The 28,000-nt window shown below is 36.5% G+C and overlaps 2 protein-coding genes across 6 annotated transcripts in view; one reads left to right on the top strand and one right to left on the bottom strand.

The window, feature by feature from the left end:
• Window positions 1-468: 468 nt before the first annotated feature.
• Window positions 469-27,999, bottom strand: samd14 (sterile alpha motif domain containing 14). 5 transcript variants are annotated; one of them, XM_073918265.1, is made up of 11 exons: window positions 27,805-27,999; window positions 27,108-27,211; window positions 26,995-27,037; window positions 24,765-24,814; window positions 14,295-14,452; window positions 9,999-10,335; window positions 7,294-7,381; window positions 6,305-6,373; window positions 6,078-6,213; window positions 3,821-3,934; window positions 469-750 (listed from the first exon to the last, which is right to left on the bottom strand). In XM_073918265.1, exons 4-11 carry the CDS (start codon window positions 24,805-24,807, stop codon window positions 589-591), a joined length of 1,107 nt encoding a protein of 368 aa, XP_073774366.1. In that variant the 5' UTR covers window positions 24,808-24,814; window positions 26,995-27,037; window positions 27,108-27,211; window positions 27,805-27,999; the 3' UTR covers window positions 469-588. The 5 variants fall into 5 exon arrangements, with proteins under 5 accessions (XP_073774366.1, XP_073774367.1, XP_068080832.1 ...); XM_073918266.1 differs by lacking the exon at window positions 27,805-27,999 and adding an exon at window positions 27,310-27,348; XM_068224731.1 differs by lacking the exon at window positions 26,995-27,037.
• The window catches only part of top2a (DNA topoisomerase II alpha), a 44,973-nt gene continuing 33,756 nt past the window's right edge, over window positions 16,784-28,000 (top strand). Inside the window, exon 1 of the mRNA XM_073917415.1 lies at window positions 16,784-16,927. Within this exon, the coding sequence (XP_073773516.1) occupies window positions 16,922-16,927 (6 nt within the window). The 5' untranslated portion in view covers window positions 16,784-16,921. The remainder of the gene's footprint in view (window positions 16,928-28,000) is intronic.

The raw sequence follows: 28,000 nt of genomic DNA on the forward strand, positions 1-28,000 counted from the left end.
GGGGTGCTGCGGTTTCCCCCACAAGTCCAAAGACATGTACAGTACAAGTGAATTGGGTAGGCTAAATTGTCCGTAGTGTATGAGTGTGAAGGAGTGTGTATGGATGTTTCCCAGTGATGGATTGCAGCTGGAAGGGCATTCGCCGTATAAAACCTATGCTGGATAAGTTGACTGTTCATTTTGCTGTGGCGATCCCAGAATAATAAAGGTACTAAGCCGAAAAGAAAAGGAATGAATGAATTCACCTATACCACATGATTTTGGATTTGTAGTGGAAACCGAAGCACCCAGAGTGAACCCACGCGAACACTAGGAGAACATGCAAACTCCACACAGAAATGCCAATTGACCCTGCCAGGGCTCAAACCAGCAACCTTCTAGCTGAGAGGCGATTGTGCTGCACCACCGTGATGCCCCTGTTCCAAAATCACTTTTTTAAAAAAAATAAATAAATACATTCAAGTGAACAATTTTTGCAAGTTATATTTATTATTATATCTATCAGTAATACATTGTGAAAGCCAATGCAACATTAGACAGTAATAATGGCACCTGCAGCATATTGTATTCAGTCTTTCTGAAATGCCATCAAGAGGTCAGTAATTTTTGTCCATCTTCACTGTGTCCATTTTTCCCGCTGTCCCGTTTTCCATGGACGCCATTCTGTCTCTCTGTCCTATCTTTACCAGCGGCAGATAGCACCTTCTTTTTAAAACTGAAATCTGTGCCACGAATGCTGTCACAATCATTCTGAAAAAACAAAAACAAAGTACATATAACAGTTAAGTGTCTTGAACAAACTGACAAGCAAATGTTTTAATTTAGCATATTCAAATAGCAGAGCAGTTGACTGAGCACAAACTGAACATGCAGCACAAACCACCTTTAATATGATCAAGCTGGTGTGAATCTGTTTCACTTTAGAATAATACGATCGTGCTTCTCTGTGAAAGATGGATATGCTGTTAAGAAGTGCCAGCGCCATCGATCACCAAATGTTCCTCTCTGCATTTTAGAGGACTGAAACGGCACTTCATGAAAAATCTATATTAATGTTCTGCCAGTACATTAGGATGTTCCTGCGAGCAGCTGTGCAACCTTGTTATTCTTTTAACTTTTAGCATTAAACTGTGTGTATTTTTATGGAGATTTTAGTATAGGTAAGTTTGTAATAATTGGGATATTTAATTGTTTTTAGGAAAGGTTTATTAAGCAAAACAGTATAATAGTGAAAATGTACAATAGTCTAATGTAAAACTTCTTTCAATATGTTTTCTAATGTATTTCTGTATTTCTGAATTTTCTCCAGTCATCAGTGTTATATAATCCATCTTAAATCATTTTGATAATATCTGTGTAAAAAAAGTTTGTAAAACAGGTGAGCACGGTGATACTATTTTTGGATTTTATAATGAATATAAAAAGAGTTTATAAATGCAAATTCTGCTGCACTCTAAATGTGTTTCGCTGTCACTTTTGCATAAATTTTATTTTCTTGCTAAATTACTGCTAAAACATTAATAAATAGTCTTGTGTACCACATTGTCTCATGTATGTTTGGTTAGAGCATAAGCTAAACTAAAAACTATTTTAAGGTCAATATTAAAATTTTAAAAGCATTAACATTAAAAAAAAATTTTATAGTGATAAAACAATATTATCAACTTTAAGCTGTATACTAGAGTCTTGCAAAATGACTAGAACAATATTATGCACAGTGCTTAGCATAAACATTTAAACAAAACAGATTTATTAAACAGATATTTTTATTAAAATAAATTTTAGTCACCAAATAAATGTAGAAATTGACAGATGATACAAATTCATTCAAGCAAAATATTGCCAAATAAAGAAAATGACAACCTACGAAATATCAACTAAAGGTTGTTTTTTTTTTTGCTTCTCTTGATTTATCATATTTTTAAAAAAATTGTATTTAATATTTTAATATTTTATCCTAATTTGTGTGTTCTAGCTTTTGGATCGTTATCATAAATTATTTTGTTACATAAGCTCCAGATTTGGCTTTAGTACACATTTTCATTTTCTTGTCGGCTTAGTCCCATTATTAATCCTAGGTTGCCATAGTGGAATGAACCGCCAACTTATCCAGCACGTTTTTTTATGCAGCGAATGCCCTTCCAGCTGCAACCCATCTCTGGGAAACATCCACACACATTCATTCACGCACTTATACACTAGGGACAATTTAGCCTACCCAATTCACCTGTACCGCATGTCTTTGGACTTTAATAGAAAGAGGAGCACCCGGGGGAAACCCACGTGAACACGGGGAGAACATGCAAACTCCACACAGAAACGCCAACTGAGCCGAGGCTCGAACCAGTGAACGAGCGACCTTCTTATTACCTACTGCGCCATTGCGTTGCCCTGACTTTAGTACTGACTAATCTAATGTATATGCACAAATATAATAGTGTATAGCTTCCTATTTAAAAATATTCAAAAGATAGATTTGTAAGGGGTGTATTCAGATATGCTGAGCACTGTCATCATGGTAATGACAAAAGTGATAATAGTTATTAAAAATTAGTTATTAAAACTGCAATGTTTTAAAACATGTTTGAAAATCTTAACTGTTAAAAGTTACATAAAATTCAAATTAAATTTTAAAATTTTAGTATCATTATTGTTATGTTTTTAGATGTCTATTAGCTAGTGCTAGATATCTAGCTCAAAAACAGTGACAAAATTCGCTTTTAAAAGATATAAAACTGATATGCTGTAAACATGTAAAGCTTGTAGTTTGTCACTTCTGTTAACCCATACTAGTTTCTGATTAAATCATAACCAATTAAATGCTCTCTAGTACATGACATGGCCCATCCCCTTTAAGACGCTTCTCAATGGCTTTTCATTTAATGCACTTGAGCTCAACCCCTCTCACTGGCCGAGCGGTTCATAAAACAAAACTGTAGGCTGTTGTTTTTAAAAGGGAAGGGGCTACACTATGTTCCGACCTCTCTTAATGTTTCGATTGAAATGATGTCAAACATGTATATTTCAAACCGCTTCATGGGACCTTTAAGCAGCACTCTGGAATATCTATATATATGTGTAACCCACCCGTCCTACTGCACCCAACCTGGTCTGAGCTAGGATCGAACCGGTGATTCCTTGTATGGGAGTCGACTGCTCTAACAAGGAGGCTAAAAACTATACCCTCTAGCGTCTCTGTCGCTAGAGCACCTTTTGAGGTCAGAGGAGTGAGGTTTGCCTGCATAGCACTTCGCTAGCTGGCCTCTGTTATATATAACATAATAGTTTTAATAACTCATTTCTAATAACTAATTTATTTTATTTTTGCCATGATGACAGTAAATAATATTTGACTAGATCTTTTTCAAGACACTTCTATACAGCTTAAAGTGACATTTAAAGGCTTAACTAGATTAATTAGGTTAATAGGCAGTTAAGGGTAATTAGGCAAGTTATTGTATAAGAATGGTCTGTTCTGTAGACTTTCGAAAAAAAAAATAGCTTAAAGGGGCTAATAATTTTGACCTTAAAATGTTTTTTAAAAATTGAAAAACTGCTTTTATTCTAGCCGAAATAAAACAAATAAGACTTTCTCCAGAAGAAAAAATGTTATCAGACATACTGTGAAAATTTACTTGCTTTGTATAACATCATTTGGGAAATATTTAAAAAAATAAATAAATAAAGGGGGGCTAATAATTCTGACTTCATCTGTATACATTTTTGGTAAGATTATTTAATTAATGGTGCTCAACTAAACTGACTAAATAGAATTGAGTGGTTGATTTTTATGATGGAGCTGAATGTTGTGTTATCTCACCCCATCTGAATGCTCAGGAAGGGTCTGATAAGGTTGTGATGACTCAGTCTTGCAGGGTCTGCAGTCTTCCAGTAAACCCACTGAAGAATCAAAGTCCTCATCGGTGCTAGAGCCCTACAAGAAAGAGAAAATGGTGTTAAAGTGCTGTAACATTCCATATTCTCTTATCGTACTTTCATCCCACTCAGCCTTTGGAAGAATTCATAAAGAAACTGCAGTAATATATTTTCATTATTTTCATCCCATTAAATTGCCACTGCTGCCCCCCATTCCCTGAGGTCTTCTTGTGATTTGGAGAAACATTTTACTCCTGGATTTTATGCCCTACACAATTATAAAAGTTCCATTTAAAATACCATTTTCATAAGAGGTTGGCTCTTTCAAGATTTTCCTTAAATATTTTTCTACGTAAATGTACGTAAAAGTATTTTGTTTACTAAAGACTTTACTCATTGGGAACCAGCTGCTAGTTTTCAAGTTTTGACATTTGCTGGTTTTCCCCTGAAATTCTGAAGTGTACATCCATTGGGCTGACACTATTATGTGACTAAAAACAAGGTGGATGTACTGTGTCAGAATATCATTCATACTACTGAAGTAAGTTCAAATTCAAATGTACCTACTCACATTTAACTTTTCATAAAAGCTGCATTCATTTATTAAGCTTATCATGATATGCTAATTGCTGATGATGCTGCAGTCAACACACACACCCAAGAAGAACTACAGTCGCTGATGAGCCATTTTTCCATTGCCTGCAAAGACTTTGCGCGGACCATCAGTTTGAAGAAAACAAACGTCCTAAGCCAGGATACTGCCACTCTGCCAGCCGTCAAAGTAGACGACTTCCAGCTTAATGTCGCTTACCAGGTCACGTACTTGGGCTTTACCATCACCAATAACCTCTCCCTGGATGCTGAGCTCAACAAGAGGATTGAGAAGTACTCTCGCTACTCTGGCCTGCCTGACAACCAGAGTGCGGACAAACCATAAGCTAGCAACCACAACAAAGATGGCAGTGTACAACGCCTGCGTCATCAACATTCTGCTGTACGGGAGTGAGACATGGACCATCTATGAAAGGCAAGAGAGGAGACTGGACACTTTCCACCTACAAGGTCTGTGCTGCTTCCAGGGCAGTACCTGGCAGGGCAAAGTCTCCAACGTCGAAGTTCTGACACAAGCCAGCCTTCCCAGCATGTACACCATGCTTAGACAACGTCACCTGCGCTGGCCATGTATGCCGCATGAAGAATAGTAAAATTCCAAAGGACATCCTCTACGGAGGACTCTCCTCCGGGAAGAGAACAACAGGGCACCTGATTCTGCGATTTAAAGATGTTATGAAGAGAGACATCTCTTGGAAGACCTGGCAGCAGACAGCCCCAAGAGGAGGTGTACCCTGACCAAACAGCTTTAAGTAAGGTAAAAAGAACAGCCCAACGAGGAGGTGCACCCTGACCAAATAGCTCAAGTCAGGTGAAAATAACAGCCCAAAGTGGAGGAGCACCCTGACCAAACAGCTCAAATTAGGAAAAGAACATGATGTGTGCGGTGGTGGACAAGCAAGTTCGCCGAAGGGTGGGGAACATCGACAGCCAGGGAGCCACCTATGGATGTGACGTCTGTGGCAAAGAATGTCTCTCCCATATTGGCCTCTTCAGCCACCAATGACGCTGTCTCGTCCAATCAGCCGTGCCTCAAGATAAGAATTAGGATACGTCATCCATGGTCAACACTGCCAGACGGTGGCCTACTATACAGTAGTGCTTGCTATAAATAATGTATCTGTCCACTTTATTGTTTTGAAAGAAAAATTATTTGCCCTCATAATCTTTTCTCTAGAAACATGGAATGCCTTTCAGACAGGGCTATGAGGGTGTCTAATTTTTGCCCTACAATTGTCAATTTGACACTCTTCCTTGTTAGCAAAATCCATCATCCAAAAATCCAGTTGGTTCTCAAACGATGAAATCATGCACAGCCCTATTTTTTTATTCCTAACTTCTATTTCATGGCAACTTTAAAAAACATAAAAATAATAACTGTAAGTCTTCGTCACAGAATTTGTTATCTTTTTTGCAATAATCCAAAAGCCAAAAGAAAAATCCTATTGAGCTTCTGTCAAATGAACCATGAAGATGCGAACTTTCTTTTTGGCCTACAAAAATATTTAATATTTAATAATACTGCAGTGCTTTTTTGTTTCTCATGCAGAATTAATAAAAAATGTGGAAACTAGCTGAGGTAAGGTTACCTGTGTGAAAGGCTTTGATGGGGACTGATTGTTCTTGGGGGAGCCAGAGCCCCTTAATCTCTCACTGAACCAAGAGAAAGGCACAAACGGTGGGCCGGATGAACGGGAGGACCGGTTCTCAGTTCTTTCTGAATCCCTGCATACAAAAATACAAAATGCCTCACACAGTGGAAAATTCTAGTGCTCGGGCAACTGACATTGAACACAGCACAGATTCACACACTTACCGATTTCCTGCTGATAGTCTGTTGGATCTGTCTTTTCTGACCTTTCCATATGTGCGACGTAAAGTGACCCTGCCCCACAGAAAAACAGGCAGTTAACTTTTAGTACAGCTATGCCACTGGTACTGCATCAATATTATAATTAAAAACTAAATAAATACACAACCAAAGAAAACATCCTATAGATCTTTGTGGAACAATAGAAACCAAGATAAATTACAGACTTTTACTATACACAATTTACTATACACCTAACTTACTAACTAATTAAAAACACTCACAAAAAAGGAATTGTATGGGTTAAATCATGTAGAGCTTTAAAGTAAAAATAGCTGAATTTTTACAGTCTAAATAAAAAACTTGTACTTATAATTCACTCACCCCCTTATTATCCAAGATTAATATTGTTCTTTTTTAGTCATAAAGAAAGTGTTTTTTTTTTTTGAGGAGAACATTCAGCAAATTTCTCCATAAAGCAAATGTCTGTGGAACTACTGCCCTTGTGTTTCCAAACCACACAGACTATTTTGAAACAGCACATCTGTGCAGTTTGTTAATGTAAGTATCATTTAAATAAGGGGTTTCCTTATCAAGTTGTTCCTTTGCTGCCTCCCATACACTCCAGGCTGCACTGGACTACAATACAATTACTGGCAACAAATAAAAAACATTTTAGAAAATGCTTGATTGTTTCATCTGTATTCTTTGGCTGAGATCATTTAAAGCCCTTTGAAGCTGCATTTCAACTGCATTTTTAAAATTCTAATTATGAGCATCACTGAAATACACCATATGGAGAAAATTTCTTAAAAGATCTCCCCCCAATACCACAAAAACAAGCAAAGAAACAAAAAAACATAATCTCTTCATGACTAAATCTGGAATGACAAGGAGGTGAGCAAATAAATCTAACTTTTTAATTAAGAGAACTGTATATCAAATGATCCAGGCATTTTCTAAAAAAATTAATTAAAGACATTTAGGACACTAACCCCAGATCAAGAAACCGTCTCCTTGTTTTTTTGTCCAGCAGCACTGTTGGACTATCTGGATCATCTGGGCCTGTATCGTGACTTTCATCTGAACAAAAACATAAAACAAAAATTTACAATAAAGAGAATCCAAACAATAATCTGAGCATGGTTGTTCAAAACTTTTAATATGGATCAAAAATATACTGTAGATATAGAAATCCCATGTTTTACTAGGTTCAGTTAATCCATTCTACACACTACACTTTATTAGGTACACCTTACTAATACTGAGTTGGACCCTCTTTTGCCTTCATAACTGCCTTAATCCTTCAAGGTATAGATTCAACAAGGTACTGGAAATATTCCTCAGAGATTTTGGTCCATAATTAACATGATAACATCATGCAGTTGCTGCAGATTTGTTGGCTGCACATATATTATGTGAATCTCCCTTTTCACCAGATTTCAAAGGTGCTCTATTGGATTTCTATCTGAGTGTAGAGGCCCTTTCAGTTAAATGAACTCGTTGTCATGTTCAAAAAAACAGTTTGAGATGATTGGCGCTTTATGGCACGGTGCGAAGTAGCCATCAGAAGATGACTACACTGTGTTCATAAAGGGATGGACATGGTCAGCAACAATACTCAGGTAGGCTGTGGCATTGACACGTTGCTCAGTTGGTATTAATGGGCCTAAAGTGTGCCAAGAAAATATCCCCCACACCATTACACCACCACCACCAGTCTGAACAGTTGATACAAGGCTGGATGGATCCATGCTTAAATGTTGTTGACGGCAAATTCTGTCCCTATCATCCAAATGTCGCAGCAGAAATTGAGACTTATCAGACCAGTGAACATTTTTTTAATCTTCTATTGTCCAATTTTGGTAAGCTTGTGCAAATTGTAGCCTCAGTTTCCTGTACTTAGCTGACAGGAGTGGCATCTGGTGTGGTCTTCTGCCGCTGTAGCCTATCCGCCCCAAGGTTGGACGTGTTGTGCATTCAGAGATGCTGTCCTGCATACCTCGGTTGCAGCAAGTGGTTATTTGAGTTACTGTTGCCTTTCTATCAGCTTGAACCAGTTTGGCCATTCTCCTTTGATCTCTAGCATTAACAAGGCATTTGTGCCACAAAACTGATGCTCAATGGATATTTTCTCTTTTTCGCACCATTCTCTGTAAACCATAGAGATGGTTGTGAATGAAAATCCCAGTAGATCAGCAGTTTCTGGAAAACTCAGACCAGCCCATCTGGCACCAACAAACATGCTATGTTCAAAGTCACTTAAATCACCTTTCTTCAACATTCTGATGCTTGGTTTGAACTGCAGCAGATCGTCTTGATCACGTCTACATGCTTAAATGGATTGTGTTGCTGCCATGCGATTGTCATCTTATAAATTTGCATTATAGAGCAGTTGGACAGGTGTACCTAATAAAGTGGCTGGTGAGTCTATATTATTATGCAGGTAAAACTGAATTGGATCACCCTCAAATTCTCCTGATCATAGTTTAAAAAGGAGGACATCATTTACAGCCAGTGTTTCTTAACCTTGCTCCTGGAGACACACCAACACTATACATTTTCAATCAAATGTATTATCTATCACACACAAAAACAAACAATCAAACACGCCCAAATTAACTTATTAAAGCATTAGAAGAAACTCCAAAACCTGAAATAACGAGCCAGATAAGGTTGGTGTGCCTCCAGAAGTAGAGTGGAGAAACACTATTTATAGGCAAGGCAAGTTCATTTATATAGCACATTTCATACACAGTGGCAATTTACAAGTGCTTTGCATAAACAGGAACAAAACGGACATGTATAAGAAAAATAAAAACATTTAAAAATAATAAAAATGATTAAGAACAGATAAAAAAAGGTTAAAACAGATTATAAAAGAATGAAAAAGCAGAGAAAAACATTATAGTGTGATCTGTCGGACGTAGCACAGTGCTCATTCAGTAAAGGCACAGCTAAACACATGTGTTTTCAGTCTCGATAGAACAGGCTATATAGGAAAAAACTGTAAGAAAAGTCAGCAGCACTGGGTCAATTAGAGTTTTTATTTAAATAATTTAAATAAATCATGTTTATCTTTCCAATCTAATTATCATTATTAAGTAATAAGTGACAAATTTTTTTTTAACCTAAGCTGTTGTCAGGGGTTTATTATATAATGTTTATAAATCTTTTTTTTAAATGTTCTTTATTTGTTGAATTAATAAAAGTTAGTTAGTTAGTTAGTTAGTTAGTTAGTTAGTTAGTTAGTTAGTTAGTTAGTTAGGTAGTTAGTTAGTTAGTTAGTTAGTTAGTTAGTTGGTTGGTTGGTTGGTTGGTTGGTTGGTTGGTTGGTTGGTTAGTTAGTTAGTTAGTTATTAATTAGTTAGTTAGTTAGTTAGTTATTAGTTAGTTTGTTAGTTAGTTAGTTATTAGTTAGTTAGTTAGTTAGTTAGTTATTAGTTAGTTAGTAACACTATTGGCAGATTATTTTGCTTGTTTTAGAGAAATCTCACTTAAATTTGACATCATTTCTAAAAACAAGACAATGTTTTTTGCTAGTCTAGAAAATGCTTCTTGATTTAAGATTTTTTAATGTATTTTACCTAGAAACAAGACAAAAACTTTTTTGCAGTGTGTAAGTATACAAATTTTATCAGGTAATTTTATGCAAGATTATATGATATTTAAAAAAGATATTTAAAAATGCTGTTCAAACCTTCACTCTGTGAGTATTCTCCATAGTGTAGTAGAGGTTGGCTTCCCTCACGAGACTTGAGGCGGTCCGTCTGGCAAAGATGAGCTGGGGATGATGTCTCTGAATGGACGCAGGCTCTGGAGGGGGATTTTAATGGGCTGAGAGGCAGGGTCTCCTGGGAAGTATTCAGGAGGTGTCTGTAGCTCCTTTTTTCATCTTGCACCTCCCGTTCTCCAACCACAGTGCAGGGGTCAAAGGTGAAAGCTCGGTCTCTTCGTGAGGAAGGGGAGGACAGGAGCAGGTCGGAGGAGGGGGAGGAACAGTGGAAAGATGGGTGGACCGGGGAAGAGCCATAGCTCTAAACCAAAGATATACACAAAGATATATATCATGAGTCAGTTTGCATTTAAAGGAACATAAACAAAGAATAAAAGGGACCTATTGTGGAAAAATTCCTTTTAATCACATTTATGTGGAATATAGCCAGCCTCTAATGGTAAAATTTCGATAATTCAATTTTTTTTATAATCACATTTAAAACCCTTTTGATTGACATTCTCCCTTTGAGCAAGATATCAGAGGGGAGAGTCCTGATCATAAATGAAGACCCTTCCCTCATTAGTGTAGACAGCCCTGAGTGAAAAGCAGAAGAACACTTTTAGGGCTCTATTTTAACAATAGGTGCAAATTCTTAGTTGCACTTTTGCTATTTTAAGGATGGAAAAATATGGTTTGTGCCGCAGCACATGGTCTAATAGGGTTGTGCTTATTCTCTTAATGAGTTATGGGTGTGTTTTGAGAATAACGTGCATTAAACCAATCAGAGTCTTATCTCCTATTGCCTGTAAGAGTCAGTTGCTATTTACATGGTGGACTTTGTATGTGGAAAAACTGAATAGTAAAACTGAATGCTTCACTAGCAAGAAAACAGTTTGACAGACCCATTTCCATCAAACGAATAAATTAACAATATCAAAGAAATGTATTCAAAAAACATCCTATTCTTATGGCACATATGGTGATACATACTTCTCCAAAACCTGACAGGTGGACAAATCTAAACATGTTTTTATTAAAACAAATATAAATGTGAATATAATAAATAATACTGCTTATAATAATAACATGATACAAATGCAAATTGTCATGAATAAACTGAAAAAAAAGCTTCCCCGACATGAAGGCATGGAGGTTCATATATATATATATATATATATGTATGTATATATATATATATATATATATATATATATATATATATATATATATATATATATATATATATATATATATATATCTATGTAGTAAATAATAATTTTAATTCATTTTTCCTTTTTTCATTTGTGAAGATATTTGTGTATTGCTGTACATCCTGTGTTAAGTGTTTGAACATGCATATGCACATAACTAACATGCGCTGCGCTGGACTGGTCAATGGTGCAGTCAGTTTTTATTGCAACGTGCCAGCAGTGTGTCTTAACACACCACCTTTATAGACAGACACACCCATGAATCCACAAAGTGGGGCAAATGGATTTGATCATTAGAAATGTGAAAATTAGGGCCTAAAAATAGCACATCTTGTACCTCATTGCGCTGGGTGTATGACAGGGCCCTTCAGTTTTCGCACAGTACCTGCCACAGATAATGTCAGCAATTAAGAGGCATTAAAAATGTTACATTTTGGAGTGCCCAACTGAACACTGTATATAGATATTTGTAGCTCCACCTTCCTTTGAAAAGAGGGCTGGAAGAACAATCTCATTTGAAACTAAAGTGACAGTTACCAAAACAGCAGAATTTGGAACAAAGACTAAAAGGGGCAGTTTCTAAGAGTTATGCAAAATTATTTGTGGCATATTTTGAGCTAAAAACTTAACATACACACTCTAGGGACATGAGAGTCTTACTTTACATCTTGTATAAATACATACATAATAGGGATAATAGGTCCCCTTTAAATACCCTAATGTTTAGCATCTGTAGAACACAGAAGGGGGATTTTTTTGAAGAATCTTCACAGATGTTTTTAATTCATTGATACTCCTTTTGTTTTTCACAGAAAAAACTTATTTAAAGTACAGTTTAGTTTCTATTTAGTTTTGATTTATTTTAGATTTACATATATTGTGAAAATTTAAATAAATGTAAACTATTTCCATAATTCAAATCATAAAGTATTTTATATCAATTAGTAATGTGTGGAATTTAAGAGCAAACAGCATTAAAATACATTTTATAATTATATATATTTATTATAGATATACTTCTATGTAATTTATAGTTATTATACAATGCAGTGCATCGGGAAAGTATTCATATCACTTCATTTTTTTCCACATTTTTACATTACAGACTTATTCAAAAACGGATTAATTTCATTTATTTCCTCAACATTCTACACACAGTTGCCCATAATGCCAATGTGAAAAAAGATTTTTTTGAAATTGTTTCAAATTTATTAAAATTAAAACCCTGAAAAATCACGTTCATATAAAAATGTACAGTCTTTGCTCAATACTTTGTTGATGCATCTTTGGCAGCAACTACAGCCTCAACTCTTTTTGAATATGATGCCACAAGCTTGGCTCACCTGTCATTGAGAATTTGTGCCCATTCCTCTTTGCAGTACCTCTCAAACTCTATCAGGTTGGATGGGAAGCGACGGTGTACAGCCATTTTTACATCTCTTCAGAGATATTCAAAAGGATTTAGGTCTGGGCTCTGGCTGGTTCACTTAAGGATATTCATCGAGTTGTTGTGAAGCCACTCCACTGATATTTTGGCAGTGTGCTTTCGGTCATTGTCCTGCTGGAAGATAAACCGTCACCCCAGTCTGAAATCAAGATTACTCTGAAGAAGGTTTTCATTCAGGATGTCTCTGTACATTGCTTCATTCATCTTTCCCTCTATTCTGACTAGTCTTCCATTTCATGCTGCTGAAAAAACATCCCCACAGCTTGATGCTGCCACCACCATGCTTCACTGTAGTGATGGTGTTAGCCTGGTGATGAGCGGTGCCTGAATTCTCCAAAAGTAACGCCTGGCATTCACTCTAAAGAGTTCAATTTTAGTCTCATCAGACCAGAGAATTTTGTTTCTTATGGTGTGAGAATCCTTCAGATGCCTTTTTGCAAATTCCAGACGAGGAGTGGTTAACACTGGCTAATCTACCATACAGGCCTGATTGGTGGACTGCTGCACAGATGGTTGTCCTTCTGTAAGGTTCTCCTCTCTCCATAGAAGATGGCTGGAGCTAGACAGAGCGACCATTGAGTTATTGATCACCTCCCTAACTAAGGCCCTTCTCTCCTGATCACTTAGCTTAGATGGCTGGCCAGCTCTAGGAAGAGTCCTGGTGGTTCCAAACATCTTCCACATGGATGATGGAGGTCGCTGTGCTCATTGGAACTTTCAGAGCAGCAGAAATTTTTTCTGTAACCTTCCCCAGCCTTGTGCCTTGGGACAATCCTGTATCGGAGGTCTGCAGACAATTCCTTTGTCTTCATGTTTGGTTTGTGCTTTGACATGCACTGTCAACCCTGGGACCTTATATAGGCAGGTGTGTGCCTTTTCAAATCATGTCCAAATCAACTTAATTTACCACAGGTGAACTCCAATTAAGCTGCTGAAACATCTCAAGAATCACTTGAAACAAAATGTACCTGAGCTCAATTTAGCTTCACTGCAAACGCTTTTGAATACTTATGTACATGTGATTTTTCAGTTTTTTTTTTTTTTTAATATGCAATAATTAAAAAAAAAATGTTTTTTTTTTTTCACATTGTCATTATGGGGTATTGTGGGTAGAAAGTTGATGAAATAAATTAATTTAATCCATTTTGGAATAAGGCTGTAACATAAAAAATGTGGAAAAAGTGAAGCGCTATGAATTCTCTGCGGATGCACTGTATATGCTATAACTGGCTGTAGACCTTAACCACAGGTTATATTTTACATGTATATAATTCCTGTTATAAAAGTATTTTGTAACAACAGTAGGCAAACAACAACAAAAACAATAGGCAAACATAGAACTTTTTAAAAATCATTTTTACAAATTATTGTATTTAAAATGTATTATAAATGGCTTATTTACATAATTATTACTTATCAATTCTCACACGATCTAACAGCAACAGAAATGGTGCTAACTCAAAAAAATAAAATAAAATTGTGAATGATGATGGCCCGGACAACAGTGTGGAACAGCTTTGGAATGACATAAGAATGAGTAGATGACATAATGCATCGCAGTGTTTTGATTTGTAGGTGAACAGTTCATTACATATAATCAGGTACATGAAATCTACACACCATTCTGTCAATGCCGTCATCTCCATCTATGGAGCTCACACTGTCCCTAAGGCGGGTTCGGGAAGGTCGATGTCTCCTGGTTTTGATTGACAGTTGTGCTTTGGCTTTCTGTAGGCTGCTGTCAAGCCGTTCGGTCTCAGGAACCGCCTCCGTCAGATCTAATGAGGTATGAAACACATCAATGTTTACTTTCTGACTTATTTTGCTCCTGAACATTTGGAGGCAAACACATGGCTTGAGACACACAAACTAATATCACAAAAAATGATGAAAATCCTGATAAAAGTCTGCTGCGCTGCTCTAAGCACACACTCATGTGCACATTAGTGTTCTCCTTAAATCCATAAAACAGAGAGAACGTAAAAAAGTCCAAAAGCTCTATTAAGCTGTCAACAGCCTAGATTACTTATTTGAATGATGGACGGTCATTTCTCATGTACACCCCGGAGGTGTGTGAGGGTCAGTGAAACGAGAAAACACACACTAAAGCATAAGACACTGAGCACTGTGAGCAACAGATAAACAGATGTTAAAGTTTTACTCATAAGTTCAGAACTTCATCTTAAATTTCGTGTAAAAAAACATTAGTTTTTTTGGGTTTATTACTCAGTTGCAAGATATATTTTGCAGATATTGAAAAAAATACATCACAATAATGAGATTAAAAGTCAGTCACCGTTTTTATTCCTTAGCAAAAACAAGTTCTCACAATACTGTGGAAAATTCACCATATTTTGTGGATTTATTTTATACTATACACTACATTATTATAAAAAGTAGTATGTCTAAACTGTGAAAATATGAATATTACTAAGATAATTACAATAGTTTATTTTTATTTTTATAGCATTTCACCAAATTTTTCAAGTTGTTATGCCATTTTGGAAATAAAAGCAGTGATTTAGCCTTTAAGGCCAAACTATACACAGACTTCTGTAGATTATTGAGTCATTCGGATTGTTGAGTCTTTCACAATATTAACTTATGTACATGTGTGTGTGTATATAGTATATCTCACTGCAGAATTAAATGTGCACCTCAACTCTCCTGTTTACACTTAAACTGTTCGTCATGAGCTTCACAGGTCAATATACATGGCTGCTATAGCCAAACCTTTGGTCACACTTGCCAATACCAAATGTCTGTATTAATGGAGCCACCAGCAAAAATCTTGGGATGTGGACAATGTGAAACAAGTATTTTTCTCTTATAAGTACACTTTCACTGTCTTTCCCATAGAGTTAGGGTGTGGAGAAGCTCTAAAGAAGCATAACACCCAGTGTGTTGCATGCGAGTGAAGTATGTGGGTGGATCAGCAACGGTTTGGGCTGCAATATCATGGCATTCCCTAGGCCTAGGCCCAGTACTTGTGCTAGATGGGCGTGTCACTGCTACGGACTACTATCCCATTCTGGAAGACCATGTGCTGCCAATGGCTCAAACATTGTCCAGAAGGCGGTGCCATGAATCAGGATGATAATGCACCAATACACACAGCAAGACTTGGGACAGAATGGTTTGATGAACATGAAAGTGAAGTTGATCATCTCCCATGGCCTGCACCAGATCTAAATATTTCTGAGCCACGTTGAGGTATTTTGAAGGGGCGAATCGGGAAATGCTTTCCTCCACCAGCATTACGTAGTGACCTGGCCACCATTCTGCAAGAAGAATGGCTCAAAATCCATCTGGATACTGTGCAGAGCTTGTGTCATTCCAAGACAAAATTATGTTGTATTTGAATTTTTGTATTTTTTTTTCAAATAGTTCCTAAATTATGTTTAACAGAGCAAGGAAATTTTCAGTATGTCTGATAATGTTTTTTCTTCTGGAGAAAGTTTTATTTGGTTTATTTAGGCTAGAATAAAAGCAGTTTTTAATTTTTTAAACACCATTTTAAGGACAAAATTATTATTATTATTATTATTATTATTATTATTATTATTATTATAAACCATCATTATACAATAACTTTCCTAAATTCGCTAACCTGCCTAGTTAAGCTAATTAACCTATAGTTAAGCCTTTAATTGTCACTTTAAGCTGTATAAAAATGTCTTGAAAAATATCTAGTAAAATATTATTTACTGTCGTCATGGTAAAGATAAAATAACTCAGTTATTACAAATGAATAATTAAAACTATTATGTTTAGAAATGTGTTGTGTGTGTGTTTGTGTGTGTGTGGACAAATCATTTTATTAAGACAGCAACAGTTGAGATAATTGCACACTTAAAAGAATTACAAACGTAACTTCTACAAATGCGGTGAATTTTACATCCCTCTGTAAAACTCCTAAGCCTATCTTTGATATAGCTTCAAGTAGATTATACATGCAGCGGTGCACACGGAATGGAAGTTGATCCAATGATGGCAGAAAGTAATCCAGATATTTCTGTTTAAAAATGATCTTTGATATAAATAATAACAGTATTCAATGCAAGTTTTTTGTATCGCAAAACGAGCGTTACAATTTACGACACTTTCCCGCCTCTAGATGGCGACAGAGAGCGTTTTATTAGTTAGTCAGACTTTCATATTGAAAGAAACCAGAAGCAGCGGAAGAATACATCGCTTTGTTCAGCTTTAGAGGGATCAGGATGATTTGAAGAAGGATTTGGCTTAAAATGAAGGTAAATTACACGTTCTCTGTAGTTAGGTCTCTTTCCTTCTCATGAATAATAGGCATGGTGGTCCACCAATGGTGGTTCATTAGTCAATAATTTTTTTTAACCTATTAAAGCAAACACATGAAACGTTCTCGTTATTAAATTTTTTTTATATTTCTACAATTGTTTTATTTAAAAAGGCAAAAATTAAATTTAATTACATAGTTGCACACATATATGTAAATTTCCAGTAGGCAAATGTTCATGTTAATATCAGATTCTGCGATAAGCCATTGACAAAGATTACAAAATGACACAAACCATTTGCCTAATTTATTGAAGTTCAGTTTCATGAATTAACTAAAATGCAATAGACAAAATTCAACTGAATATTCACAAAGAGAGGCATTTAGAAGTCACTATTTCAACAGCCTCTCTGTGCTGTCATTTGTCACGGATTGATCCATTTATACCCTCAATATACTGTAAACATCTTAATAAGCGCGTAGTTTTTCTTTGTTATCTCTCTCTCTCTCTCTCTCTCTCTCTCTCAAAAAAAAAAAAAAAAGCTTTAGCTTTAGGCCTATTCCACAAAACTAGTTCAACAAACTCTGGGTTGCAAAGTTTTAGGTTGACAAACCAAAAGAAAAGTAAGCTGGTTAAGATCAGGTTAAGTGGATAACCTTCTCTGTCAACTCAGAGTTTAACCCAGGGTTAATGATTGACTCTGAAGGACACTAATGCTTTGTTTTATACTATTTTGTGACAAAAAAAAGAGTTGAAAATCTGAATATTTTGGCAAATAACTGTCAATGGTAATAAACGATTACTTAAATGGTGTATAAAATAATTAGCATGTGCAGTCATGTTATGTTCAGAAACAGCCATCCAAACAAATAGATTATACATAATCAAATGCATTGTACAAACATTAGAATTGCTCACAAGAGGGGTTTTTTTAACGTTACAACACTATTCTATGCAAGTTTGTGGTTGTATTGCCTAGACTAAACATTTAAAAAGTGGATCTAATAAGACAAATTGTTTTCATTATAATACCACTTGTGCATTGAATAAATCATCACAAATATTAAATTTATTGCAGTTTTAGCAAAATGTATCTTCTTTAGAAAGAGTTTTCTTGTAGACAACGAGTTTATGCACATGATTGAGCGGATTTTTTGAGGTAAATGTAAAATTTCATGATATTTATGTACAAGCCGTTTTAACCTGCATTTTAAACACTGATTGAGTGGTTCAGATTATACATATAATGTGGCTTTAAATGACACATGTTAGATGATAGATGTAATGGATGTTATCAAAATCACATTTACCCTGTTTGTACTCCTTGACAAAAAAAAGACACTATTCCATGTTCATGTGAAGCTCTCCATGAAAAGAAAACAAAAACAAAAGTCGACTGAGGAATTTGTATTAGTTATAAACAAGCACTTGACCCAGCCCTCGCATGCTCACTCTTCGTGAGTTGCTTTTACTTTGTGTGTGAAATTAACTGTGCCAGTCAAAACCTACGCTGGGATGAAGCTTTTCAAAAGTTGGCTGAATTTTTTATAGCCTGCATCACTTCTGTTTTTACGTGACCATCAATACTAAAGGCAGATCTGGGAGAAATCAATGTGGCTCCACTGGACAAATTAGTACTAACCCTCCCGACCATTGGTTTAGTTGTGTTTGATCAAGGTTGTGGCAAAAATCTGCTGCGGTAGATCTCCAGAAAAAGGTTTGAGCACCCCTAACTTACACTAAATTAGAGAGGCAGTTTTAACATAAAATTGACATGACATCTGATGTACAGCTGCGACTGAAACATGCAACTGTGTGTAGTAACACTTCCAGCGGCACGTCTGGTTTTTATTGGCATGTGTCCGTGGGTAGTGTCATATGTCAACTATACCTGTGACATGTGTTGATTCATTTGTGACCTGTGTCACCGACAGTGTTACGGTGCATGTCACTGCAGTGCCACTTAAAGCAGTGACTGACACAGAGCTTATGTAGCTTCTAAACATGAGCAGAGTGATATTTAATCATTATGCTGCTGTCAATTATAATTTTTTGCATTGCAGATATATCTATCTCACTAACTGCCTGGATTCTGTGAATTCTATATTCCTTTCCTCCAGCGGTCTTGAAATGTTGAACCTGTATATATATATATATATATATATATATATATATATATATATATATATATATATATATATATATATATATATATATATATATATATATATATATACATATATTAGGGATGCTCAAAATAATCGATTAACCGTTGACCGGGTGCGTTTGTGACCGATTAATGCTATTAGTTAAATGATTAAAAGTATTATTTTATATATTTTTAGTTTGGCTGCATAAGGGGCCGATTGAATGCGCCTTTGCGTTAAGAGGGGCATCTTTTGCATGCGGCTCATCCCAGAGCAGCAGTTTGTGTTGTCAAGACAACTACAGAGAACTTTTAAAGAGCATGGTTTCCACTACATTCATTCTTCCATGTCAGGGACCAAAATGCATCCCGCCACGGCTACATTACCCATTCAAAACATTCAGTTATTGTTGTTGTTGTTTTTAATAGCAGATTATAATAGCATCAAAACGTATTAAAAGGTAAGTAGATTATAACAGCGGAAATTTTTGTGAACCGTATAGTGCTGTGCGCTATCTGTTTAACCCTTTGGCGTTACGTGCTGACTGACTGACTGACAGGTGCGCGATGCGTGAGGCCAGTAAACACGCAGTAGCTTTCAGTTAAGATGAACACAGTTTCTATAGTTATACTTTATTTAAAGATAAAGTATGACTCTGCATATAATCACTCTATCTTGCTGGAGTTTATAGCCGTTTCGCTTTACTTCAGGATGCATTATTGCCGCTATGAAGGTCTAATCGCTGTTTTAAGTTATTCAGAGCTGTATGATTGTACAAATCTTGAATATCATAATATTATTAAATATTACAATTTTAACAACATATACAGCAACACTTTTGCACAATCGATACCCAGCTGATTCAGTCGTTTCAAAAGAGGACCGCGCTTCTTCTCTTCTTTTTTCCTTGTCAACATAAAGGCAGTGAGGTGCGCCTCGTGTTTTTGGAATGAAAAAAGCACGTTAGCTGTGGTCGGCCACTTGTCCAACTGCAAGACATACTTAACTTGCGGGACGATAACGTATAACCCGTGCCTACAGACACATTTGCCAGAGAAGCAAAATGGAAGAAAAATATTGCTTGAAACAGACGTGTTGATGCCAAAAAAAGCGTTGATGTTGACCTATATCTGCATTATAAACGTAACAAATAGGCTTTACCTTTAATTTTACAGCACATAAAGCATGTATGCACAACTGTTTACAAAAAGTCTACATATGCGCGCGTTTTTGTTGTCTTTTCATCACGCAGCGCGCGCACTTGAGCCGCGATGGAGAGAAAGGAAACCATATAGCAAGACATATTCTTTAAAATAACGATTTCTATTAAAAATGTAAAAGGTTTTGTGATTATAATAATACAAGTGGGGCATTAAATAAATGCATATTTTCCGTGGAGCGAGCGATTTGAGGAAGTCCGCTATTTTATTTGATGGAAGACAAAAATATGATTGGAAAAAACAGCCTATGCCGTTTATTAAAAATAATCAGTCAGTGTTTTGTAATATAAATTAATTATTTTAGTGGAAAATAATTTAGGGCAGTCCTATTTATTTTAATCATTTTATTTAGTTTATTCTGTTTCTTCTGTGCTAAACACTGCATGTGCGTGAAAATGCTCTGTTGTATTGTTCTATTATTAATATGCAAGCATATAAAAATAAATCTGTATTTTATGCAATATTTTCTATATATTTCTATATATTTCTTGTTTCTGGCTTTACCTTGACCATCTCTTCAACTTCAGTTTACTCCTTTCCTCTGGATTCACCTCAGTGTATTGGGCACTCCAGTTCTCCCTCAGACCTCTGGCACACTGGTTCCACATTGGCTTTACCCTCGGTCTACTAGACCTTGAGCTTCTCTTTGTCTCTACCTGCTCGACCCACCATCAAACCCTTTATGGTTCCTCACTCCATGCGATCCTCTATGGTCTCCCTTACTGGTACCCCACCTTGGATCCTGGTCTTCCTTAAAGGGCCTGAAACCTGTCTCAGCGGTGCTTTCACACCTCTAGTTTGAAAAAAGTCAGGAAAGTGGGTGTGTCTAGCTCTGTTTAGATGGGAGTGTCAGGGGAGGGAAAAAGAAAAGCTTTTGCATAAAAATAGGAGGTTTCGTTTGGGCACGCACTGATTTTAACAGAGACAATAAACACACAGGTGCAGGGGAAGTGACTGCGTTTATATGGAGATAAGTAATTGAATAATTTGCCAAATTATTAATATGTCGACTTTAACTGCAGTTTGGCACTTTCATTTTCGTTCAGGAACATTTCATGCTTGCACCCCGTGACAAACGAGATTTTGGATGCGAGGAACTGCTGGAGAAGTGTGGTTTTAATGGAATGTTTGATACCGCACTACGTATGAGAGAAAAAAAGCCTCACATTTCTCTGTAACTTAGGCCCCGTTTACACTGTCAGGTCTTGATGCCCGATTCTGATTTGTTGCCTATATCTGGTTTGTTTGCCTGTCTGTTTACACGTTGTTTTAATTGTGACCCTTATCCAATTCATGCGTTTACACTTGCCATACAATTTACGATGTCGCGCATGCATAAAGGCGGGTTCTAGCATCTGTGCCACACTAGCCACGATGAAAGAAATTGTCTTGTTTTTAGCTCTGCGAAATATGTGAAGTGTAGTATAAGCCGTGAATGGTTTAGTTCAGAATTACCCCTACGCAATTTATGTAATGGTATAGCCCTGATATGTGTGTGTAGTTGAAGATGTAGCCTTTGGCTGTGTGCGCACTGGTGTTGGAGAGAATAAAGTTATTCTATGTGTAGCCCGCAGTGTGTGTATTAATAGCGACAAAAACCAAAAGTTACAACACGAAGTTCGCCAAAAGAGATCGCAGGTCTGGTGGGAGCAAATTGTGACGACTGACCACTTTCTTCCACTGTGTTTCCTCTGATGTTGTTTACCGCGTCGGCATCTCCACACACGCTCTTCTTTCTGTCATTAAACCGCGGAGAAGCACCACATTTTCGCAAGTTTAATGATGTACACAATGGAATGCCCTAATAAATCCGATCTGCCTGTTTACATGACAGCCGCATTGTCACATATCCAATCTATATCTGATGTATTCCACATATGATGGAGGCCTGAAACCGATCTCTGAATATCCAAATGCATGCGTTTTTTCGTGTTTACACGGTCATAGAACAGATCCGATCTGTGTCACATTGAGCAAAAAAATTTAAATTGGGTCACATTTAACTGCCAATGTAAACGTGGCCTTAGATGCACTCGGTAGGTAGCATCAGAAAGCCGTGTGTATAGACTATCCTGTCACAAAATGTGGCAAAAATCCTACACAACGGTAATAGTTTGATTTAGGTGTTTACACTCGGAGAGATATTAACGTACTGTAAACTTAGTAACTAAATAATTTGACCAAGGTATGTCTTTAAAAACTAAAACAGTACTGCTAATGATACTAACCAACTTTACCTCTGCATAAACAAACAAAGAAAAACTGATTAAACAATTACAAAATCTGTAGAGACAGGACAATCAACACCAACCGGAACCGCGAGACGAGCGGCAAATCCGAATTTCACCATTTCCAGATACGAAAAGCTCTTGAGTAAAAACGGATTTCTGTCGCGTGTATTGTATTCCACACGAGTCCAGCTGTGCTCTCATAGCAGGGAATTGAAAACAAAACTTTAATGCAGCACATTTATAAACACAACATTAAAGACCCATGTCTCCAAACAATTATTGTTCTTTCACTTGTTTTGGCACACAACGTGGCGTCTCTTTGCCGTCTGAACACTGTAGCAGGTTAAAACAGTCTTCGAAGTTATATCATGCATATTAATGAAGTTGCACCTCATACACAATAGAGCGCGCTGATTGGTTTAAACCAAGTCTTTCTGATGAAATAATGCTGCACACTCAAATGCGTCATGTTTTACTCGCCAGTACAGACAGCCATTCTACACGTTGGAATACACACAAGTATCTAATCGCCTTGACGTAGCTTCAAAAATTCGTTTCAAACCGGAAGAACCAATTTGCTCGAAATAACGCAAAAACAAACAATTTTCACTTTTTACTGAAAAACATGTCCTAAGAGTGTTTTTGTGACCCTTTAAAACAGGGGTCACCAATCTCGGTCCTGGAGGGCCGGTGTCCCTGCAGGGTTTAGCTCCAACTTGCTTCAACACACCTGCCTGGATGTTTCAAGTATACCTAGCAAGACCTTGATTAGCTTGTTTAGGTGTGTTTGATTAGGGTTGGAGCTAAAATCTGCAGGACACTGGCCCTCCAGGAACAAGTTTGGTGACCACTGCTTTAAAATCTCATCAACTGCCAGAACCTCCACCTTTCCTCTGGTGTTCTGTTATGGTGCGAGACATTCACTTTCCAGGAAGGGGCATTCTGTCACAGTTATGTTTAAATCAGTTGCTTAGTTTGCTATGTTCATTGTTTGTGCACTGCCTGCTGTGTCATTGGTGTGCACCTGGATTTACCTTAACTTGACAGGGATGGGAGGCCTTTATGGGTGGAGTTTTCATGTTCTCCCATGTTATTGTGAGTTTACTCTGTGGCCATATGTTTCTTACTACAGCTCAAAGGTGAAGGCTAGGTAAATTGAAGATAAAAGAAAAATAATGCAATTGCTTTTATTACATAAAGGTATTTGTTTTGTAAATAGAAACTTTTCCATGCTCGTGGGTTGGAGGGGTAGGAAGTTCGAAAATAAAGTCTTTGATTGAACAAAAGGAGTTGAAGTCAAGAAGATTGGAGTTTGCAATGGTGTGGTCCCCTATTACCTCAGATGGTGGCTAACCGGGTTTCCCTTGTGCATATTCGGTGCACCGACCACAACATACACATATAGAAATCTGATACATGACAATACATGGAAATTACGTATTTAAATTTCAAGTTTAGATTCCAACGATATAAAGATACATGTCATGTACATATGACAGCATGTAGAATGGTTGTGCCATAAACAATGTGAGGAACAATCAAGATCTCCAGGCACTCCTTTGAGAACCAGACCAAAACGTGCTTCCCTGTGTACAAGAAAGATTGAATGATTTGATTCTCATTATAAATATAGCAATATAAGCTGGAATGTCTTTAAGCAAGCAAGTAAATAATCTAATGTCAGTGCTTCAGGGGATTTAATTCTTTCCCTCACAAAAACTAAGTACAAAATCTTGTACTGTTTTTATTTAAATTATTTTTTACTTCAAATAAAAAATGCATGAGTTGTAGGAATTTAACACTTTAAGACTTGCCCCCTATGGAAATGTATTTCTGAAAGTAAAATACTTCTACTCCACTTCATTGCCAAAGCATTTCTTCTCCAAGCCTGTATTCCCATCTCAGAGCAAATTGACATGGATACTGATTCAGCAGACTGCACCTCTCTGTACTAAAATACCCTGAAGCCAGCCTCTTGACTGTGCGCATCTCTCATTAATTCCTCAACCATGATGCTGTACACAAAAATTCATAAATAATTTTTAAAATAAAACATTTGCTACTCTAAAACAAACCACTGCACATGCTCAGTGGAATAGTCATCCCTGGTGTTTTAGAGGCCAGACTGTATAGCTGCTCTCTCCTGTAATGTGCTCAGTGTATTGGGAATGTGGAAATGAAGATCTGGACATTAATGGAGGGGGGATGGTATGAGCAGACGGGAGAGGTCACTCACCAAACACATCCTCTTCTGCCTCGGCCAGCGGAGTGGAGGACATATTCAATCTGAAATAGCAAAACTTAGAAAATGTAATTGCATATGGACATGGGAACATCTCTATTTTGGTGCTTTTGAACTAAGAAGGCACAAATGAGTTATCCATTGCGATGCACTAAGTTTTGGTTCTGGATTTGTTGATTCTAACTTCTCAAACTAAAAGCTATAGAGTGAAATTAATTCAAAATAACTGTAAACTGTACCTAGATGAAAAAAATACAAAAAATACAAACTGTTAAATTAAAATTAATTTAAATCTCTTATATAAGACAATAATGTTTTACATGTAATTCCGAACCTGACCATTACACTTTATTGCAAAAAATATGATATTTTGAAGAATATTATTTTGTTAACCAAACAGCTTTATTGTAAAATTTGGTGACCACATTGTATTTTTAACTACAATTTTAAAACACATAAGCACACACTCTCTTAGTTGGAATACACAAAAAATACACACATTTAAATAACTGACCAGTTGGCCAGGACTTGGCTGCCACTTACACAGTGTTCAGGCAACAGGCCCCTTTGCCATCTGCTGTCCAGCACCTTCAGAACAGTCAGTGACCCTTCCATAACATTCATAGTATCTATCTATCTATCTATCTATCTATCTATCTATCTATCTATCTATCTATCTATCTGTCTGTCTGTCTGTCTGTCTGTCTGTCTGTCTGTCTGTCTGTCTGTCTGTCTGTCTGTCTGTCTGTCTGTCTGTCTCTGTCTGACTGTCTGTCTGTCTGTCTTTGTGTCTATCTTTGTGTCTATCTTTGTGTCTATCTATCTATCTATCTATCTATCTATCTATCTATCTATCTATCTATCTATCTATCTATCTATCTATCTATCTATCTATCTATCTGTCTGTCTGTCCGTCCGTCCGTCTGTCTGTCTGTCTGTCTGTCTGTCTGTCTGTCTGTCCGTCCGTCCGTCTGTCTCTATCTATCTCTGTCTATCTATCTATCTATCTATCTATCTATCTATCTATCTATCTATCTATCTATCTATCTGTCTGTCTGTCTGTCTGTCTGTCTGTCTGTCTGTCTGTCTGTCTGTCTGTCTGTCTGTCTGTCTGTCTGTCTGTCTGTCTATCTCTGTCTGTCTATATTTGTGTCTATCTATCTATCTATCTATCTATCTATCTATCTATCTATCTATCTATCTATCTATCTATCTATCTATCTATCTATCTATCTATCTATCTATCTATCTATCTATCTATCTATCTATCTATCTGATACATTTACAGTTTTATTTTAATATAAAAAGGTAGCCATAATTGTTGGAAATTTATTTTAACTTCATTACCTTTGTATTATACTGATAATCACCCTAAACAGCAGTTTACTCTTAACATCATCATTAAACAGCATAGGATGTAGGTTAAAACCCTAATGTACATGGCAAAAAAAAAAAAGAAATAAAATGTTAAAACAAATGTTTTTAAATAAAATGTTTATTTCAGTTTTTTTTTATTGTAGGATGACTGAATAAATTATAAACTGACTTCTTGTTCACTTCCAAAAACTAGATTTGTTTTTGGTAATCTTACATGAAATGTATATTAGATTCATTTAAATTTTTAAGAAACCTTAAACCATTACCCAATTAACTGTTTTTACCCGATTATTTTGACATGATGGAATAACAAACTGAAAAGGCATTTGGGTAGGACAGTTGGTTAAAAAGGTAGCAGGGCCTCGTCAAGGGCCAAACAGTCACTAAATACAAAATACAGATAAAACAGGATAACAATCTGAACGCAAACATGTAACTTTCAGTTCTTATTGAGAATCCAATGTAGACTGACAATTCGAATGCTTATATGGGCCCCATTTTCAAAAGTCACATCTCATTGTGATGGAGATATGAAGCTAATGGCCCCCCACACACATTATCCCATCTATGAGAATTAAGGAGGGGGGTGGAGGGCTGCTAAGTAGCTGACAGGCAGGGAATGGCAATAGCAAACAAATCGATATGGAGATGGGAGGGGACGAATCTGACCTGTGTGCACATATCAGCAAATAAAAGCTTACTTTGACTGCAGAGCTAAAAGAACAAATAAGGGTACATCAACATTTCCTTATCTATGCAGAGATGTTTAACCTTGCATGTCAAAGACATAATGCCTGATCAATAAGCAGAACTTACACTCTTTATCGAAAGCTTTAATATAGCTCACCTCTGCTATAAGAGCTGCAGATGACAATCAGGACAAACAGAGGCTGAAAATCATGAATATTTCATTATGGCAAAAGGACTGGAGTAGGATGAAAGCTGGATAAACAGACTCACCTCTATTTAAGTTGCGTATCCCACAGTGAAGCTCAGCTGCTGGGATGGGTTGACATACTGCTCCTCTGTCCTGCTTACGGGATGCTGCTGGAGGACTCCTGTTCCTGGATGAGCAAAAATTTACAGCGTCATTGGGCTACTCGGGGTGAACACACTCACACACAGTCCTCAGCGACAGAATGTCAGACACTGCTATACACACCCAAGGACAGTGATGAAATGAAGGAGGCTGAGAGAAGATGAGGGAGAGAGGGAGAGAGAGAGAGAGAGAGAGAGAGAGAGAGAGAGAGAGAGAGAAGGGAGGGAGGCAGAGACACATGTGCATCATGAATCAATGTTATTACCACTCCAACAACCAATCAGATTTAATACTCATCACAGTGGAAACCTGTATGTGTGTGTGCTTTCATTTCGCTTACACCCATGTGTAGCTATGGTGAATCTGCCTTAATCAGGACTAATGTGGATTATCATCTTTAAAAATGAATTAATAATAATAATAATTATATATATATATATATATATATATATATATATATATATATATATATATATATATATATACGAACATGATTATATTAGAGAATATTACATTATAGTGTATAATACATAACGTTACAATATTCATTTAAAAATAAAGCATGGTATTAATAACTAGGCTGTGCAGAGGTTGTTTCAAAAGTGTTTAACGTTATACCTTAGACTGTGGCTTTAACTCAACGTAACTAATATTCTTGCTGTTTGATTTTACGAAACAACATTATGATGATCTAAAAACGTAATTTCATCCACAAACTCTATTTTAATGCATCTGTTTTGCTTTTCATAGAAATATACTAATCTGACTGCGTATTTTGATAACGTCAATGTTTTGACTGTTTGCCCGAGTGGGA

This window comes from Danio rerio, chromosome 12, assembly GCF_049306965.1.
Source record: "Danio rerio strain Tuebingen ecotype United States chromosome 12, GRCz12tu, whole genome shotgun sequence".
Lineage (NCBI taxonomy): Eukaryota > Metazoa > Chordata > Actinopteri > Cypriniformes > Danionidae > Danio > Danio rerio.